General features: G+C 36.7%; 1 protein-coding gene across 1 annotated transcript; it reads left to right on the top strand.

Moving 5' to 3' along the window:
* Positions 1 to 205: 205 nt before the first annotated feature.
* TTPA (alpha tocopherol transfer protein) lies at positions 206 to 19,142 on the top strand. Its single transcript, XM_045561083.1, has 5 exons — positions 206 to 426; positions 6,225 to 6,378; positions 12,841 to 13,034; positions 14,666 to 14,776; positions 17,541 to 19,142. The coding sequence occupies exons 1-5, from the start codon at positions 223 to 225 to the stop codon at positions 17,712 to 17,714; spliced, it is 837 nt and encodes a 278-aa protein (XP_045417039.1). The 5' UTR covers positions 206 to 222; the 3' UTR covers positions 17,715 to 19,142.
* Positions 19,143 to 21,841: the final 2,699 nt, after the last annotated feature.

The following is a 21,841-nucleotide window of genomic DNA, read 5'->3' on the forward strand; positions in this document are numbered from 1 at the left end:
CTCGGGTCACCACCTACAGTTGCCACAGACGTGATCAGCACTCGCGGGGACACCACGCGGTTTCCTTTAAGAGGCAGCGCCGCCCGCCCAGCGCCGGCGTGCGAGGCCCGGGCGGCCGCGGGCCGAGGGTGGGTGCGCGGGCGGCGGCCACGGAGGAGGGGCGAGCGAGGCGCGGAGTCCGCGCCCTTCCCGGGCGCCCGGGCAGCGGCGGCGGCGGCGGGCATGGCCGGGATGCGGCAGGGGCCGGCGGCGGGGCCGCAGCTCAACGCGCTGCCCGACCACTCGCCGCTGCTGCAGCCGGGCCTGAGCGAGCTGCGGCGCCGGGCCCTGGAGGCGGGTGTCCCGCGCGCGCCGCTGCCGCTCACAGACGCCTTCCTGCTGCGGTTCCTGCGCGCCCGCGACTTCGACGTGGACCTGGCCTGGCGGGTAAGCGTGCGGGCCCGCGGCCGAGCCCAGACCCTCGCGCAAGCCCGGGGTGCAGGCGGGACCCCGGCGGGGACAAGCCCTGACGCGCCCTGCGGGAGCGCGGTGGCCGGAGGTGTTCCGAGAGATCCCGCTCTGCTCCTTCCAGTGTCTCTGAGTTGTGAAAACTTCGGAACCTGGAAAGTGTGGAGCCCTGGGGTGATGGCCTGTTTAGTGATTCCAAGCACTGAAGTCTCGCCCTAGGTCAGGCTTCTGAGGCTATAAAGTTTGGAGGAAATGCCTTCCTGTCCCTGGAAGAAAGCCTGTGCCATAAAACAAAGTAACAGCTGAGAAGCTGGAAAGTCAGACTTGTCACTTATGAGCAGATAATGCCATGGGGCGAGGAAAACGAAATTGCTGGTAAACTGAAGTTCCGAAGCCATATTATTAGTAGCAATACTTAAGTGTCCAGACAGTATAAAGCAGCCCAGTGTATTTCGAGTGATGGGGGGGGTCGTGGGGTTGGGAAGGATGGGGCGGTTCTTTTGTGTTTCCAGGTATGTTACAGACCAGGGGCTGGAAAGACAGGAATTGGAAAGACGAGTGTGGCCTTGAGTTCTGTCACTTTAAGCTCAGTATCCTTGTCTGTTAAATAATGGTGACATCCACCTTATTGATTGGTGAGGATTGAACATTAACCAGTTTAACAGAACAAGCTGTGCCCAGCACAGTGCCTGGCACATGGCAAGCAGTCAGCAGTTGGACCGGACCTAGCCCTTTCTCCAAGTGGCTTCCTCAGTGCCACGCTGCAAGTTGGGTGGCAGGGACGGTATTGATAGTACAGAATTCTCAGGTGTCTCAGTATGAGGTTTTTTGGGTTGTTTTTTAACTGATTTTTCTTGAAAAAGTCAAGTTAAGGTAACAATAATCCAGGTAACACAACGTAGTAAAAAGTGCAAAGTAAGTTTCTAAAAGTAACTTTCTAAAGGAAAAAAGTTCCCCACTCCAAACCTTGGTTGGCCAGTCAGGTACTCAGAGGCCAGTTACTGTAACCTGTTTCTTGTTTATCTTTCCAAACACGGTGTTCACACAGCATGTGTGTGTGCTTTCCATTTTGCCTTTCTGGCCTGTCTTAGCACAGGGATCATCCCATACCAGCTTGTATACATCCAGCTTACTCCTTATGGGGCTGCTGTCATTCCATTGGGTAGATATATTATACTGTATTAAAATGTATCCAACCAGTCCCCTGTTATTGGACAGAGGGCTCATTGCCAGCGGATGCCAGTGCTGCCTTGCACGCTGTTCATTCCTTCATTCAATGATCATTACTTCTACAATTCCCCTAGTAGTATACAAGATGAGGTAAACAAGGCGCTGTGCTTTCTTCCATCACTGACTGGCATTTAGTGTGTCTTTGTACTTTGTACATAAATAGTAATATATCCTTATAGGATAAATTCAACCTGTGAAATTACTGGATGAAGTGAGATGTGTATTTTTCAGTGTTGAGGAATATAAAAAACTGTTCTCCAAAGAGTTTGCACTGATTTTATCACTCAATTACACAATGATGCCTTTTTCTTCATATTATCACCTACCACTGCATTATCAAACCCGATTGTGTGCAAACTTGCTAGATGAGGTTTTTCATTATTATAATATGCATTTATTTAATTGCAAGAGAGATTAATCGTCTTTTATGTATGTAAATTTTAAAAATTCTTTTCCATTTAATTGGAGGTGGTCTGTTTTTGCTATTTGTTCATGTTTATGTTTCAGTGACTTATAAAATATCTTTATATATCCAAGAAAATAGGCCTTGGCCTAGCTTGTTTCCTGTGTTTTGACATTATTTATACTATTTTCCTTCTGTGCAGAATTTAATTTTTTTTTTTTTTTTTGAGACACTCTTGTCACCCCAGGTAGTGTGCAGTGGTGTCATCAGGTCACTGCAACCTTGAACTCCTGGGCTCAAGCAATCCTCCTGCCTCTGCCTCCTGACTAGCTAGGACCACAGGTGCACAACACCCTACCTGGCTAATTTTTTCTATTTGTGGTAGAGACAGGGGTCTCACTCAGACTGGTCTTGAACTCTTGACCTCAAACAATCCTCCTGCCTTAGCCTTCCGGAGTGCTAGGATTACAGGTGTGAGCCATCATGCCAGGACTAAAATTTTTTATGTAATCAAATGTATTGATTTGATTGTTCTCCTATTGGTTTTGGGTTTTATAAGCTCTTAGCCAAAATTTTTTCTAGTAATTTATGTCTTCTCTTTTTTATGTTGGAGTCATATATGTATTGGAATTTATTTAGATATTAGGAAAGAAATAGGGATCCAGCTTTATTCATTTGCATTATGTCAGATGGCTACATAAATGTTCTGGCATCATGAGTAATACACTAATATGTACTCAGCAGCTACTGAATATGAAGATCTAATCTCAGGTCCTATGAACAGTGCAGTTTAAATAAGGCATTAAACATATAAATAACTAACAATAAAAAGTATATCATTTACTGATTTCATTTTAGCTACTTTTTAAAAGGTAATGTCTAAATAGAAAAGGAGATAAAATTTACATTCAGCCTCTGTGATATTTTTTTTTCTGTATTCCTTATTTTATTGAATTGTTTTAATTCCACCATTCCCTTGAGGAATTGGCTAGCAAGACTGTGTCTACATCCACTGGACAGAAATCAAGTTTCTGTCTGTGAACTCATTGCCTTACATTTCTGCCAACTGGAAAGGAAAGGGAAAGGGTAAGAGTGAAACTATTGTTTCATTTTCCTCTGCAATGGTAGTTAATTCAACTCAAACTCCCTTATTTTTAATATAAAAGCCCTATAGTTTTTGTGTGAAGAAAGCTTGATAAATACCTCAGTTATGATGAAATTTCTCAATATTCTAGTTTTTACATTTGAAGTTATAATGGATTAATAAGGTTTTATAATCCTAATGGCTCATATGCTTGTGGAATGCCAGGCACTTCGGTAATAGTGTTTGCATGGATTATCTTATTATATTCTCATTTTGGAAGAAACTGAAATATAAGGCATAAGTAATTTGTCAAAAATCATGTAGCTATTAAGTGCTGGAGCAGAGATTTGAACTTAAGTGGAGCACAGGAGTGCTCTCAAATACACTGCACTTGCCCTTTTGATTTAAAACAATGAACATAAAAACAAGCAAAGGTTAACTTCTCTGTTCTACACATTCTCATGCGTGCCACAAGTGAATAGCCTGCTTCCTTATCTTTTTGTTACATGTGATAAGCTTTTTATCCTTTAATTATCTTTATAGTTTTCTCAAAGACTTTGAAGCTTTCAAAGTTCCATAGACTTTCCCTGTTAATTTCCCTCTAAATGTAGCTTCTTTTGTAAAATTTATCATATCACGTGTCAATTTCAGGTTCCAGTCTGCTCCTGATAGTTTTTGCTCTTGAACAAATGTGTAACTTCTCAGAGCTTTATTTTTTTTTTTGAGCTTTTAATGCCTTAACAATAGTAACAATAGTGTGAGGAGGAAATGAAATGATACTGGTAAACCCTATACATGTGGCACAAATATGGTGGTGGTGGTTTTGTTTGAAAGTACATGGAAAATGTAAGAAGAAACTTACTCTATCACAAAGAATAAACTATAATCTTTATATATTTATTTATTTCAAATTTTTGTACAAAACAGGCACCTTCCAATGCTGAATATTCACTTTTAGCCGATTTTTTTTATTGTTGTTGTGAACATAGGGTGGTTTGTTTGTGAATTGTTCAGTAGCTGTTTATATAATGTATTTATATTAATTGGACTATAATTTATTTATCAGTGAAAAAGTAATGATCAAAGACCCAGGTTTAAATATTTCAATTTGCAAAAGTTAAGGTCAGAGGCATGATAATGATTTGTGCATCTTTATAAAAGTCATTTTTTTCAAGTGGTTTACTCATGCATTAATTTATTCCTTCATTCAACATGTGTCTTTTCTCCTGGGTGCCAGCACTGTGCACAAATGAATGAGCTGAGCACTCTGCCTCTATTACCTAAAAGATCCCTTCTAATGAAGCCACAACTTTTATCATTCCATAGGAAAATAAAACTGTTATTGTTAAATAGTTACTAATATGCTGCTTCCTGCATTTTGCTTGAATTAGAATTAAAAGGAGTTTTAATGCTGTAATGTTTTATGTCTGAGAAAACTATCAAAAAAGTAATAAGCATTTAAAAATACTATTAACAGTAATTCTGGTGCCCCCTAAGGCAGGAGGAAGAGAAATTCATCTTATAGACTAGAATGAATATTCCAGGATCTACAATGTGCCTGTTGTTTTCACTGCTTTTGGAAACTGCAATTTAGGTCACCAATTATTTCTTTGTTGGCAAATCGACTGACTTTTCTTTTCCTTCTTACCTCTCTGTTGCATTTAACTCTTAGCAATATTCTCTTTTTCTAAAAGTTAAGACAAGTTTGTTAAATGCAGAAATGAAAGAGAGGGACAGAGCAAGAGAAAGAGGGAGACAAAATCAGAGAGAGAAAGAGAGAGACAGAAAGGGCAAGGGAGAGGGGAGCAGAGCAACATAGATGAGGCTGTTCTCCCTTCCATATACCATAGTGCTGGGTAGGTCATCCAGTTGCTCTCTTCCCCCAGCCATTCCCAGTCATTGACATTTTCCAAGGCTCAGAATTTCACCCTGTACTTTTTAATTGTTTGTAATTTCTCCTTCAAGTCATTGCTATTTTTGTGTTTACAGTTACCATGTTAATTCCAATGACTCTCAAATATAAAATCTGTCTTTTTCTTTTATCTGAACTGTGGTCCCATATTGCTAGGAGATTTCATATCGTTATTTCAGAAAAATTGAGAATGCTAAAAATCATAAAGAGGAAAATTAGAATATAATTTTTAATGTAGAATTTGCTTTAGTATTTTTTCCAATAAGCTCGCCAAAATATTTGTATTTTGTACAAATAAAATATTTGTATTTTTTTGTGTGTGTTGATTAACCATTTCTGGTAGTGCTTTTGGAAAAAAAGAAAATGAGATTCCTTCAAACCATATTTTGCCAAGATCTAATATCCAGATATGCTGTTCCATAGGCTCTCATAATTCATTTGATTGATTTCTATTCTTCCTTATTTCAAAAAAGAATAAAGGTAATGTTTCAGTTATTTATTGCTGAGTCACAAATCACTCCCAGACTTTGTGGCTTAAAACACAATTTGTTTGTGAATCTCCAGTTTAGGAAGGGCTCAATGGGTGAGGTTCATCTCTGCCTCACATGGCATCAGTTGGGAACTTGGCTGAAGTCAGATTACCCAGGATGGGCTCTCAACCTCTAGGGCCTCTCTCCACATGAATTATTATCATTCCGTAATCTTACATAGTTAGCGTTTGGATCCCAAAAAGCAAATTCAGAAGGTACCAGGCTTCTGAAAGCCTGGCACAGTGTCATGTCTGCCACATTCTATTGGTCAAAGCAGGGTGTAAGGCCAGCTCAGATTCAAATAATACATTCCACCTCTTGATGGGAAGAATGGCACGTGTATACCAGCAGGGGAGGAATTGTTGGTGGCTGTTTTTGGAGACTAGCTACCATAGGTGGCGAATGAAAATTACTCAACTTTGAATTTGTGATTAACTCCTATCACCTCAGATCCTTAATGAATGGAACTTTTGGTTCTACAGCTAAGAAGATAACACCAGATAAAAATCCTGGCATAATAAATGTAAGGTTCATACACAATGCCAAAGCTTTCCTACTATTTTTACAAAATGCTTACCATGTATGCTATTTGTAGACCATTTTGATTTTATTTTTTAGTTACTACAAAACTATTACAAGTGGAGAGCAGAATGCCCAGAAATAACTGCAGATCTGCACCCTAGAAGTATTGTTGGCCTTCTGAAGGCTGGCTACCATGGAGTCCTGAGATCCAGGGACCCCACCGGCAGCAAAGTTGTTATTTACAGAATCGGTAAGTCAGACACGGCTCTTCTTTTTCTCCCCTCCCCTCCGCTTCTCTCCCCTTCCTCTTCCTTCTCACTCCCTTCTTCTTTTCTTTCTTCTCCTCCTCCTCCTCTCCTTCTGTTTTTTCTTGACTGCCATATGGAAAGCTTCAATGAGTCCTTCTTTTAAGAATTTAGGTTTAATTTGGGTTTTATTGTCTCCCAAATATAATACAAACTTTGGCAGTTAGGAGAAAATTAACCGAAACCAGTGACAATCCTACTTGGATTCTTCCGTACAGTCAACTGTATAAAATAAGAGAAAGGGAAAACAGAGAAGAGAAATAGTGGGAGAAGGTAAAAAAGATCAAGAAAAAGTGTTTCAAAAATGCTTAGTAGGAAATACAAATAAAAGAATCCTGAGCTATAATAATATAAGCTCCATGAGATCATGGATTTTGTCTGCTCTGTTCACTGATGTCTCCCAAGCCTGGTATGTGGTAGGTCCTCATTAAATATCTGTGGCGTGAGTGAATTAATTCAATTATGCCCCAGGCTGAGGAGCAAGGGGCTCATTCCCCCAGGTGGAGGAGGGTGCCATGGGAAGGCAGCACCTGGGAGTTGTTGCAGACACTGTTCCATTAGCTCCTCTTTCTGTCCTCTGCTTCCCCTTTTCACTATTAGGTGTCCCTGGTGTTTCTTGTAGGTTGGTGTCAGTCCATTCCGGCTATCACAAAATGCCATAGGCTGGGTGGCTTATAAAAACAGAATTTTATTTGTCACAGTTCTGGAGGCTGGGAAGTCCAAGTTCAAGGTGCTGGCAGATTTGGTGTCTGGTGGAGTCTGTTTCCTGGTTACTAGATGAAACCTTCTCACTCTACCCTCACATGTTGGAGGGGCCAGAGGTCTCTCCAGGTTTCTTCCATCAGGGCACTAATCCCATTCATGAGGGCTCTACTCTCATGACCCAATCACCCCCCAAAGAAACCACCTTGGGAATCAGAACTTCAGCATATGAATTTTGGGGGACACAAACATTCACACCATAGCAGTTGGTGATCTATATCGTCTGCCCTTCCTTAGACCTCTGTGTGATTAAAAATATCAGATAAAGGAGAAAGACCCAGTACTCCCAGCTCCTCTCATGGCCTAGTTGAAAGGACAAAGATAACAAACATTACAGGAGTGGAATCTTGTGAATTATAGCCTTACAGAAATTTCTACATCTTTAAAGATGAAAATACTTACATATTTGCACTTCTTTCCTGCTTACAGCTAAGTTACCGGACTATAACTTAATTGCTTGCTACCTTGCAAGAAGATACTGTACTTAATTTTTAAAAGGATATCAGAACATTGAGTAAAATGAGTCAGTTTTTTTTTTTTGGCCCTAGCTTTTGTGTCAAATAAAATTGGGTTAATCATAAAGTCATCATCTTATAAACAGACATCATGATGTCCCTTCTGTTCTTTTATTGCTCCACCAGTGTCAGAAGAACTTGAATGAGCTCCTAGAAATGAAGTTCTTTGATCTCCTTGGGGGTAGGCATACCAGACTTAGCAAAGTACTTATGTTTTATTTAGCTAATAACCTATATATTATAAAAATATAGGGTGCCCACTTACATTTGAATTGCAGATAAACAACAAATAATTTTTTTTAGTATGTATGAGGCATACTTATGTTACAAAGTTCTATTCTGCTTATCTGAAATTCATCTTTAACTGGGTGTTCTATATATTATCTGGAACTCTACTCAGGGGTCTGAGAAACATAAAACTGAGATCTGCAGCTGATTCTCTCTGCAAATGTCTTTGCTCTACAGTGCCAGGCTAGATTTTTTTTTTTTCCTAGTTTGTTTAAAACTATTAATAACTGGGGCAGGTGAAGAAGTAAAAATGATACCTTGATAGTGAAAAAGCAAATGTGCTACTTTGATCATAAATACCTTAATATTGAACCTGTAGGCCTCCTGTCCAGCCTGGGTCTTTTTTTGGTGGGGGGAGCACATTAGACGAGTTCATTAGAGGTTACTTACTAGGGCACTTGGCCCTGGACAGCAGAGGAATTTCTTTTCACAGGAATTTCTTTCTTGCTTGCAAAATGTGCATTTGCCCACCCTGTGGTGTTGCTTTAAATCCCTTCCCAATGTGCAAAGTTTTTACATTGTTATCTTTGCTTGTTCACGGTGAAACAAATCACACAGGCGCACTACCATCATCATATGCTGTCATGCAACCCATGTTATGTTAATGATATGACAATTTTTCACTAGGTGGGGATTTTAGTGTTGCAATTGGCTAAAGGGCATTATGGGACAGCCAAAGCAGTTCTACAGCAGTCAGGGCTGGTCTCAGCCAGCTACTTCAAGGCAAGAAAGTGCTAAGGCACTTCCCCCACCCAGTAGTTATCTTGGTACTTACTTAATCTATTTTGTAACAATTTTGCTGAACATTCCATAGCCTGGGTCTTTTGTAGTATATTAATTTCTAAGTGTGTTGTTTGACTCAAAGAGATTTGAAAATCAAGAAAACATGTAGTTTAGTGATGGTCAGAACAGGAAGGTATGCAGCAAATCTCCTATGTATTAGGTTAGTCTAGGATGAAAAGGAGAAACTCAGAATTTTTTTTTTTTTTTTTTTGAGACTAGGTCTCACTCTGTCACCCAGGCTAGAGTGCAGTGGAGTCCTTATAGCTCACTGCAACCCCAAACTCCCAGGCTCAAGCGATCCTCCTGCCTCAGCCTCCCAGGTAGCTGCCACCATGCCCAGCTAATTTTTCTATTTTTGTAGAGACCGGGTCTTGCTCTTGCTCAGGCTAGTCTCAAACCCTGGCTTCAAGCAGTCCTTCCTGCCTTGGCCTCCCAAAGTGCTAGTATTTTGGGCATGACCACGCCCAGCTTCTCAGAAGAATTTTATGGGTAAAATAAAATAAGATAAAGATTTATAAATTTTCAGAATTTAATTGACTTAATGGGAGGCGCTAACAAGGAAATCTATGGTGGAGCTTTTTGGTAGAACCATAGTGTAACCAGCTTCCCTTCATACCATCTCTGTGCAGTAAAAGCAATGATAAAATGTACAGAGCCTATTCCTCCAGGCCAGCAGGGCAACCCGAGGTGAAGCTAAGTTTTAGCTTTTATCAGTCTACATGCCACAGGATATCATTTTATGCCTTTACTACAGCAGCAAAAATAAAATTTAACAGTATTAAGATTTGACTATGGTTTAGTTCTTATGAATAACAGGTTCTGAGGCATGTGGCCTGGGTTGGAATCTCAGCCTTGCTACATTCTAGCTGTGTGGAAAGCTATGTAGCTGTCTAACTCTCATTTTCTCATCTGTAAAATGGGCATAGTAAAAACCTATTGCATAGGGTTGCTGTGAACATTAAATCTATGTATCATCTGTCTACGTATTTATCTAAAATATAACAAAGAATATTACCTGGTACATAATAAGCACTCAGTAAAAGTTGGGTATATGGTAGAGAAGGAATTAAAATTTTAAGATTTTTGCTTTTTTTTTTCCTCAATGGAGCATAAAGTGTAGCCAGCAGTATCCAATAGAACTTTAGATGATGATGAAACTTTTGAATTTGAATAGCCACACAGGGCTAATGGCTACCCTATTGGACAGTGCAGGTTAGACAATCATGTCGGTCATCTAGGAAATTTAGGTCAGTAACTATTTTCTGATCTGCAGACTTCATTTGTTCTGCTCATATTTTTCCTCATTGTAACATTCGGCCAAATGCCTGAAGTTAATGTAGTAATTTTGAGCTGGGTTATCCATGGGTTGATTACTTAATTCCTACCAGGAATCCAGGGCTTTTAAAAAGCAAGGGCAATCCCGTTGTTCCTTCTTAGGAATACTTTTGATTATCCTTTCTCTTTCTAGATTTTCAACTTTTTCCTTACTAGGACTTGCTACCAATAAACATTTAAATCAGGTAAGGGTCAGACATCCAAAACAAAGCAAAAACTCTTCCTCAATCCCACAAAACCCTCCAGCTTCCACTCTAGTCATCTCCCCTTGCCTCTTGTTCTCAGCCAAACTCCATTAATTAGTTCCTCATCCACATTTTCCCCTAGTTCCACCTCAGCCCACCGTGGTCCGGTTTTACTCCCACTCCTGCTGAAATAAGCTTAACCAATCATCAGTGACTTTTTATTTTTTTTGAGACAGAGTCTCACTCTGTGGCCTGGGCTAGAGTGCCATGGCGTCAGCCTAGCTCACAGCAACCTCAAATTCCTGGGCTCAAGTGATCATCTGCCTCAGCCTCCTGAGTAGCTGGGTCTATAGGCACGCGCCACCATGCCCGGCTAATTTTTTCTATTTTTAGTAGAGACGGGGTCTCACTCTTGGTTCAGGCTGTTCTCCAACTCCTGAGCTCAAGCAATCTTCCCGCCTTGGTCTCCCAGAGTGCTAGGATTACAGGCGTGAGTCACCGCGCTCTTTTCACCAAACCTAATGGACATGTTTAGTCCTATTTTGCTTACCCTCTCAACACAGTGGGTCACTTCCTCTTTTTGGAACTATCCTTTTCCCTTGGCTTCTCTGATGCCACGTTCTGCTGGTGTTTTCATCTGACTTAACTGGCTGCTCCTTCATGATCTCTTTTGTTGGCATCACCTCTTCTACTCACACTTTAAATTCTGAAATTCTTTAGAACGTTGGCCTCAGCCTTCTCTTCTTATGCTACTTTCTCTTCGTCACTACAGTAGAGAAAAACATAGATCTAAGACAATATCCCTGTCACAGACTGTCCTGTAAGCATGAACAACCCCCAGATCTTCAACCCCTGGGTCTGTTTGGGGACCCAGATCCATATGACAAGCTCCTATTCCTGCTGCATTCAATTGGATATCTTAACAGTCACCATTTTTACATGTTTACTTATGATCTTTTCCACCCTAAACACTTCTCCTATCTCAATAAAATGGTACCACTATTATATCCAGTCGCCCTTGCCAGACACTTTTTTTTTGAAATTTTACCATTAGTTATGAATCTTTTATTTTCTTTTTCATTCATCCTGTTAGGCATTTCATGGACCTTTCAATCTGAAGACTTACAGAGCCTTCCTTTTATAAGCCTTTTGAGACCCACTATTATATTGCAAAATTTTTCTCTAGTGTTACTATTCCTCTCTCCTCTGTTCCCTGTTCTGTGTCATTGCCTGCTAGAACTCTTATTAGTTGGATGTAGAAACTTCTGGATTTAGCTGCATCTCTCTTAACTCTTTATTCATATATATTAACTCTTGGTTTTTTTGTGCCAAGTTTGAATCCTTCAACTTGATCATCCAAACCACTGTTCAATTATTGGCTGTGTCTTTTCCATCATTTGTCCCATCAACTGAATTTTTTTTTGAATTATCTTTTTATTCCCAAGATCTTAACTGATTCTTTTAAATAATAGCCTGTTCTTAATAATAATAGCCTACAGTATCCTTTTTCCCTTTTCTGAGTCTATTATGTTTCTTTAAAAAAAATTTTTTTTTAGAGATGAGAGTTGTGGGGGTGGGAGGTTGTCTCACTATGTTGCCTAGGCTGTACTCAAACTCCTGGGCTGGAACAGTCCTCTTGCCCACGTAGCTGGGATTACAGGTGTGCACCACGGACCCCAGCTTCTATTATGCTTCTTTTAATGTCTTTTGCTTTTGTAATTGTTTCCTTGAGTTTTGATGTCTTTGTCTATTGAGTTTGGTTCTTCTGTTCTTTGTGTGTGTGCACACACGTGAGTGTGTTTAATATTCTAATTTTTAATGAATGGATTTTTTTTTTAAGATTACCTACTTAACCTGCTTGCTTGTCCATTACTATCATTTCTGTATGCCACGGGCCATCCCTAGGATGGAGGGGAGGGGTGAGATGTGTGGACTAGATTGTCAGAAATTCCTCTCTTAGCCCAGGTACTCCCTGTTTTCCTTGGGTGTGGAGAGCTACCTAGGTCCTTCCCTGGCTTTTCTTTCCCAAGCCCACATTTATTGGTCTAACCTGTAGGGACATGACTCTGCCATGTGCTTCTTATCCTCAGAGGATCAACCTGTCTGTCTGCTCCTCAGGCGTTTCCCTTAGCAACCTCTTTGGTTACTATGGGGCCCTAACTGCTCCTCATAATGCAGGCCTTCGCTTTTCCCATTTCCAACACCTCTGAACCTGGAGCATACCCAGTGGCATTCTCATCTTTAGCCACAGCCCTCTCTTGTATGTGAGGTTGTGATTTCATTTTGCAATAAAATCCAGCCTGCATCTATTCCTGTTTCCCCCACACTCTTAAAAATCTGTTCTCTGCTAGGGATTTGAGGAGAGAGGGAGAAGCAGGGCCATGTTCTTGGATCCCAATTTGATCTATTATTCAATTCATAATCTTTGTACATGTTTTTATTTCCACTGATCCTTTAAGTCTAAAAGAATTCGTTTCCCTTTTAAATCTTTCTGAGTCTTTACACAATGCTGAGATATGATATGCTTTATTTTTTTTAGCCCACTGGGACCCAAAAGTTTTTACAGCTTATGATGTATTTCGTGTAAGTCTAATCACATCCGAGCTTATTGTACAGGAGGTAGAAACTCAACGGAATGGAATCAAGGCTATCTTTGATATGGAAGGCTGGCAGTTTTCCCATGCCTTTCAAATTACCCCATCTATAGCCAAGAAGATTGCTGCGGTACTTACAGTAAGTGTATATTTTAACTGTTAGGTATAATATTAAATACTTCCAAATAATAGTTTTAAATTGTTATATGTTAGACAAAAAGATGCGATAGTACATTTATTAGATATGTAAATAAAATTTTAGAAATGATATGTAGAATTCAGTAATGCTTAAAGGAAATAAAGTGTTATTAATTTATAAAATCAAAAATGTTGCAACAAACTGCAAAAACATATTCAAAACTAGTAATCACAGAATTTAAACAATTTAACAATATGTGGTGACTTAATCTTCCTGTCATTAAAATTTTTTTCCCTAAATTAAAATACTGACTCAAAAATATTTATAGCAATGACACAATAAAATGTCACATAAGTCTTGGTAGGTATATATTGATACAGGGTTTTTTAGAAATCAAAAGGTTTCTAAAATGGTCATCATCTTTGATCCAGCAATTCTACTTCTGGGAACCCAGCTAAGGAATAATCTTAAATATAATAAAGACTTCGTACATAATAATCATAACTTACTATGTACTAGGTATTTTGCTAAGTATTTCAAGTGCATTACCTCTTAATGTCCACACTGAACTATGACATATGACTATTGTTTTTCTCATTTTACAAATTAATAAACTGTGTCTGAGAAGTGACATAGCAATGCCCAGACACAGTTTGTCAGCAGTGAAATGAGGATTACAGTCTAGGTCATCTGAGTGTAAAAGTTGTGCTTATAACCACCACTCCTAAACATAAAAGATCGTTACTGCAGCATCACTTTTAGTAGAAGAAAATGAGAAACAACTTATTTGTCCAGAAATAGCAAAATGTTTCCTTAAATTATGGTACATCCATTTGATGGATTACTGCAACAATATTAAAACATGATGTTTATAAAAACTGTTATATCCATGGAACAAAACAGGATGCAAATTATTTAGGCAGCATATCTGTAATTACGTTTAAAATAAAATTATGCATAGAAGGGACCTGGAAGAAAAGCCCAAAATTAATAATATATCTCTAAAAGCTATGCATAGAAAAATAAAACAGAACTTCACATAAAATAACCTTGGAAGGTTCTTTTGGAAGGAAAAGTCTTTGTGTTAACAATACAACTTTTGGGCAGGGAACCTTTTTTTTTCCTTTTAACACTTAGCTTTTTAAACTTTCTAAATAAGCCTATATTACTTTTATGTTTAAGATATATACCAATGTGAAAAGTTTAAAAGTTTGTGTTTATTGTACTATTCTTTCAATTTTTATCTAAGTTTGATTTTTTTTTCTCAGAATAAAAATTTTGGGGAAAAAAGTTAAATATAGATGTTCAAATTACTCATTGGTCCCTAAAAAAATTTATATGGAATTAGGAATGAAATTTTCTGGTGAAAGTCTACAGGTATTAATATTCCTTAAAATACTTTGCCGAAGCTATAAGGATTGTTTTTTTTTCTTAGAGATCTTAATCTAGTAACAGTGAACTGTAAACCAGGCTTTTAAGTTGATGGAATGAATAATTCTGAAAATAAAATTACACTTTAGGTGTTGCTGTAAGTTTAGGAAGTGTTCAAAGAGGAGACTTGTCATTAGGAATAGGATTGTAATATTTATTTATGTTTTGTTATTAAGAAGATTATTCTTTATTTTCAAAAGGATTCCTTTCCATTGAAAGTTCGTGGCATCCATTTGATAAATGAACCAGTAATTTTCCATGCTGTCTTTTCCATGATTAAACTATTCCTGACTGAAAAAATTAAAAATCGGGTGAGTAAAACATACTCAATTCACAGTTCCTCTACACTAAACATTCCAACCCTTTTTCATTTAAGCATTGCTTTATCACATTCACCCATACCATGAGTATAATATTTTGAATATTTATCTAAGAAGCCAACTACTTTTATAAACTAGAATTTATTTTTAATTTTGAAAAAACAAGGATATTGGTTATAAGGTTGAGGGATAATTGGGCCTCTCATATATTGCTGGTTGAAATGCAAAATAGTGTATTTCCTATAGAGGGCAGTGTGGCAATAGTTATCAAAATCACAGCTTTAGCACTTCTGGGTATTTTTCCTACAGATATACCTGTACATAAACAAAAGTACATATACAGGAGGATTCACTGCAGCAAAAGTGTTCATCATTAGGGGACTGGTTAAATAAACTATGATACATCCATACAACGGAATGCAACAAGATTTGTAGGATGTTTTGTGAAGAGAAATAAGTGAAATGCCAAATAGTGTTTATGATGTGCCACTTTTTGTATAAAAAAGAGGGAAAAATCAGAATATTTATTTATATTTTCATAAAAATTACAATAAAAGTATATACCAAAAATAATATAAAATAAGTGGTTACCTTTAGGGAACAAAAGTACAGGTATAGAGTGGAGTAGATGAAAATAGGGCTGGGAACAAGACATCTGTGTATCTTGTTTTGATTTCTAAGCATGTTAATGTGTTATTTATGCAAATAAATACTTTTCTTAAACAGTGAAGTGTAATTAAACAATTTCAGTGTAACTAAAAACCACAGTACCTGAGGTATGTGACTTTATGCCAGGCTCGTTAAAGCCCAGAAATTTGATGTTTTTTATCTATCCTATGGAGCCTTATCTAAGGTGAATATCTAATATCTCATAATTTTTGAAAGGTTGACAATGGAGTCTGAGTTCTTAAGAATGGCAACCATTCTTCTACACTAATCTGTAGAAGAGAATTTTTAGAGCATTATTTAGACAAACATTGGAATCATCTAATACCTTGAACACAAAATAATTTCTAAAGGGTTTGACAATTTAAATCTAAAAAACTATTTAAATATAATTAGTGGTATGTGACTTTTAATAGCATATTTAGAATTTTGGAAATGATATTCTTTAATATAAACAGAATATAACATCTGTACCTAGTCAGAAAATTATGACCCTAGAGCTTCTTTAGAAGTTATCCAGTGAGTATGTCTATATGTCTTCAAGAAGAACTACCCCTAAATTTTCTGCTTTAGTGAAGATGGCCACTTCTTATTCTAGTACTTTTATAAAAGTCAATTTTTTGGTTCATTTTTTTTTACTCTTCATTGTAGCTTGATAATAGCTGGCCACCCTGTTTAACTCGTTTTTTTTTTTTTTTGAGACAGAGTCTCACTTTGTTGCCCGCGCTAGAGTGAGTGCTGTGGCGTCAGCCTAGCTCACAGCAACCTCAAACTCCTGGGCTTAAGCGATCCTCCTGCCTCAGTCTCCCGAATAGCTGGGACTACAGGCATGTGCCACCATGCCTGGCTAATTTTTTCTATTTTTAGTAGAGACGGGGGTCTCGCTCTTGCTCAGGCTGGTCTCGAACTCCTGACCTCGAGCGATCCACCCGCCTCGGCCTCCCAGAGTGCTAGGATTACAGGCGTGAGCCACCCTGCCCGGCCCTGTTTAACTCTTAAACATCTAAAAATATGTTTATATTTTGGGTTATATTTTGGATAAATAAAAATAAAAACAAGAATAAACTGAACATAATAAACAGGAAAATATGGACAAAGTGGAAAAATAAAAAATTTAGAAGTAGGTGAAGCATTTCTCAGTGAAAGTTAGTTGACATCAAACAGATTTACCAAAATAGGGGGAATTAACCCCAATCCAGCCACTTTTTTCCTTTTCAATTTTTTAGCAACACCCTAATTTTCTCATTTTGCTCCTTCCTAAGGAGATAGAATTTCTTCTCAAGTAACTGATAATATTTAAATTATTTCAGAAAAAATTAAGGATTGGGACTGTGAGGTTCCTGAGTATAGGTTACTCTTTTCATTCATCAATCCTCCTATCTGGCACATAGTAGGTATTTATTAAATGATTACTGAATACGTAGATGAACATTTTGCCCTAGCAAATGCAAAGGTTATTTATTTATTTTAGCAAAATGTGTTTTTGGTTTAAGTTTCTACAGTCTTATCTTAATTTCAGGGCATTCTATGATCAATTTTTATAGTTAAAATGTTTAAAATTTAAGGTTCTCAACCATCATAATTATCTCTTAATTTTGTACTAGCCAAGAGTATCCATCATCTGTACCACATAAATTATTTCTCATATACCTAGTTGTATGCTCAGATGTATGCTTCTATTTAATATGAATTTAATAATAGGTAGTACATTTTCATCATCTATAGAATAGTCCCAGGATATTAGATAGTTTGGTAAGAATCACCTGTACATCAGGGAATAGAATTTATAAAATAATTTTATTTAGTGTTTAAAATCTATTTTTGAAAGAGGAAAAGAATATTTTTGTAAATTTTATGCAGTTATAAGAATGCAAATCTAAGAAAACAGTAAGATTATTAGATTAACATCAACACAGTGTAAATGTAGGTAAAAATTCTTAGATTTATAAGCAGAGGAATAAAGGATTTAGTATCTACACATACTATCCCACAGAGTATCTTGTTTTATGAGGTTGATTTTCCACTGGAAATGCATCTAACATAGTGAGAGGTGGAGGGGATAGTATCTAAAATGTTTTGGCTATTTCAGATTCATATGCATGGGGACAATTACAAACAAAGCTTACTTCAGCATTTCCCAGACATTCTTCCCCTGGAATACGGTGGTGAAGAATTCTCTATGGAGGACATTTGTCAGGAGTGGACAAATTTTATAATGAAGTCTGAAGATTATCTCAGCAGCATTTCTGAGACCATTCAATGAGAAGTTATTTCATGTGAATAGCTTTCTAATTAAAAATACATGAATGAGAGATCCTACCTGGTTATGTAAATGAAAGAAAAAAAAGCTAATATTTTAAACTAATAAATTCTTGTCTGATCTTAAAAAATATAAAAATCTGCTGACATGAGCAACATGGGTATTTGGGAAGCCTTTTTACTTTTTAATTTTTTTGCTGATTTTTGCACTTGAAGAGATAACATGAAAGTTATTTCTGAAATAGCTGTTCATGGGCATCTTTGTATGTTTCTAGAAAGTTTCATTTTAAACAAGTTCTCTCATTACATTGGTATAGTAACACATTTATAAACAGTAACTGAAATGACATAATAGCACAAATCAACTGATTATAAAAAACCATTAACACTCATTTTGGGTGGGGTTCAGATTAGATTATAATTCAGATTAAAATGTGAATGAAGCTTTACAGTTATTTCTGCAGGCCAGCAAGGCAGTTCATCTCAGGGAAATTCTATTTTAGCACACTTGCACAATAGAAGCTTTTGATTAAAGAGTCTAGATGACATACTATTATATATACATCTATAGGCCTCTATGAAATTATTCATGTTGATATAATTGATTAACAAAAATAATTTAGAAAATATGTCAAGCATAGTTGATGGCTTCTCAATACTGTTTTGCATTTTTAAACAAATCAAGAATGTAATTTTGACTTTTGTTTATGGTTATTCTTATGACTACATAGAGATTTACAGATGGAATAATATTTAGTTGTCTTATACATGGACTATTTTTAGTTAAACAATACAACTACACAAAGGAAAGGAAATGTTTATATTTTTAAAATCATTGTTAATTACATCTGGTATTTTTCAGATTATGCATGGAATAATCTGAGTTTTACTATTATATCAGAAGATTCCAAACAAATCCTGTGATTTGTACTAAGTTAAAAAAATTAGTAGTTAAAACCTGCTGTTTGTTCTGTAGTTTCTGTCAAAGAGTATTTCATTTATTGAGAAAGATATAAACTCAGTCTTCATATAGCTTTCAATTATGACATAATTTTTATACTTCATATTTTATAATTTCTTAATTTTCTTTTAAACTTGGAAATGAAAGCATGTGGGGTATAAAACTTGTTGAACTTTTTTTCAGCTAGTTGGGTTTCAATATTAATCACATAGTAATAATATCTTTATGCAAGGATATGTGAAGAGTATTTTTCTTTATAAGAAAATTAGACTAATCAGGTGAGCTGATACTTATGATTCTCTGTACATATATTATAACAAAATTGAGAGTAATTGTGGATGTTCTTTAGAGAACATGTTTGATTTTGATTTAGCATTGGGAAGCTAACTTAACATTACAATTTAATTTTAATTTTATTTTTTTTAGAGACAGGGTCACACTCTGTCACCCAGGCTGGAGTGCAGGGGTGCAGTCATAGCTCACTGTAACCTCAAATTCCTGGGCTCAAGCAATCCTTCTGCTTTGGCCTCCTGAGTACCTGGGACTACAGGCATGTGCCACCATGCCCAGCTAATTTTTAAAATTTTTTTGTAGAGACAGGGTCTCACTATGTTGCCCAGACCCCTGGCCTCAAGTGATCCTCCCACCTCTGCCTCCCAAAGTGCTGGGATTACAGGCGTGAGCCACCGCAGCTGGCAACGTTACAATTTTTAGAACAAAATTAGATTCTGTTTTCTAAAAAATATTTTAAAGTCTTTTGTATAAAATCATACAATTTAAAATTGTATAATTAAAGATAATAACAACAAAACCAAAACCCATTTAAAAAGAATAAACAGTAATAATAACAAAAAACATCTGGCTTATCCAACTTTTGTTCCTAGAAGATTTATATAACAAGTTCTATTTCATTTATATTTGGCTTTGTAAACACTTTCTTACAACCTTTCTTATGAAAGAATGATTAGTTTAGCACCTGAATAAAGGATAACATTTTAAAATGTTTCAATGTGATTGGCTGGTAATGGGATTAACAGTAAATAGACTTAACCTAAGTCAATTATAATAATATAGGTACATTTTATGATGGAACTTTGAATTTTTATAAAATGAAGCAATTAATTGAAAAATGTTAAAGGAACAATGGGAAATGGGCAGGCAATTTTTACAAGGTGTCAAGAGAAATAACTGCCAGATTGTATTACTCAATTGTGATTGTACCAGAAGTGCCTTTTAGAATGTTGTCTCTATTATGTGCTCATTGTGTTACTGAACTGCACAGTAATTTATTTGTTTTAATATTGCTCAAAAGAAAATAAACATCTTTCACATAAACCATAGTATGCAGAGTCTTTTCATTTTTAAATATGAACATTAGGCATTCTTTTTCAAAAACTGATTTTCCTTTCAGAAAAAATTAAAGAAAAAACTTACCACATCTAGTTTTCCATTACACAGGTCAGTTTTTTCTTTATAAGTTTTAATTGCAGGCTGGTTTCCCTGCTGCTTAGTTCAAAACCATCTTCCTCTAATGTCTTTGGCTGTACATAGAAGGGACTGCAAACTAATTTCATAAAGCTAAGCCATACATACTTAAGAAGTTAAAACTTCTAAGTCAAAAAAGCCATAGTTCATCACTTAATCAGATAATTTGATTTTCTTTAATAGACTTTATTTTTTAGAGCAGTTTTAGGGTCACAGGAACATTGAGTATAAGATACAAAATAGATAATTTAATCTTGAAATTACCTGCTATTTTAGCCTAGATCATGATTTTATTTGTCAAACTAGATTTTTCTTACAGAAATAGCACTGAAGTCCTATTGCAAATATTATCTTTGCCACTCAGCTAAATTAAAACTGTAGATCAAAAAACAGGTCAAACATACAAACAAAACCCAAGCCAATTAGTGAGTTGGGTGTTGTCTGAAACACTCCTAACCAGCCTTATGTGCTGAATTTTGCCATACCTAGATGCTGTGGAGGAACTATGAGTTACAAAGATGGAATTTGAAATGAGAGCAATAAAATTAGGATTAGCAGCAATACATCCCACTAATTTTCTTGTTAGCAAGGACATACACCATCCTACGCCCACTCCCATACCTAGCACTTAACGGACTGCATTCAACTTCTCTATCCAAGTCAATCATATTAGTCAGTTAAATATCTGTTTTTGATAACACTGTACACTGAATTAAATACTATAGTCAATTGAAAAATTAGCCAGATGGTACCTAGGACAGAGAAAAAATATACCCCAAATAGCTATTAACAGATAAAGTGCAATATATTATAAAGGTCATTAGAGTGATTCCAATAAAATGCTTTGGGAGTTTAACAAAAGGAAATGTAATTTCCACCTGGGATATTGAGGCTGTATTCTTAAAGGAGGTAGTATTTGAAGCAGAGCCTTTAAGGAGAATTAACTTTTACAGGTAGCAATGAGAACTGAGGAAAGGAAGGATATTCCAAGAAAAGGAAGCATGAGGAAAGACTTAGAGATGAGGATGAATAGGCATGTCTGAGAAAGAGTAAACAGCCCTATATTTTTGTGGTATAAGTTGTAACATCTCCTTTTTTGTTTCTGATTATTTATTTGGGTTTTCTCTCATTTTTCTTAGTTCTCTAATGGTTTGTCGATTTTGTTTACTTTTTCAAAAAACCAATTTGTTTTGCTGATCTTTTGTACTGTTTTGTTTATTCTATTTCATTTGTTTCCGTTCTGATCTTTATTATTTCTTTCTTTCTATTAATTTTGGGTTTGCTTTGTTCTTGCTTTTCTAGTTCCTTTAGGTGCACCATTAAGTTTTTTATGTGAGATCTAAAGGGACAGATGGACTCTAATACAATAACAGGAGAGGACTTCAACACCCTACTCTTAGCATTGGACAGATCATGCAGAAAGAAAAACAACAAAGAAACACTGGCTTTAAAAACTGCACTATAGACCAAATGGACCTAACAGACATTTACAGAACATTTCATTCAACAGCTGCAGAATATACATTCTTATACATTAGCACATGGAACATTCTCCAGGATAGATCATATGTTGGATACAAAACAAGTCTCCACAAATTTTAAAAAACTGAAGTCATATGAAGTATCTTTTCTGACCTTGATGAAACAAAACTAGAAGTCAATAACAAGAGGAACTTTGGAAACTG

The sequence above is a fragment of the Lemur catta genome, chromosome 9, assembly GCF_020740605.2.
Source record: "Lemur catta isolate mLemCat1 chromosome 9, mLemCat1.pri, whole genome shotgun sequence".
Taxonomy (NCBI): domain Eukaryota; kingdom Metazoa; phylum Chordata; class Mammalia; order Primates; family Lemuridae; genus Lemur; species Lemur catta.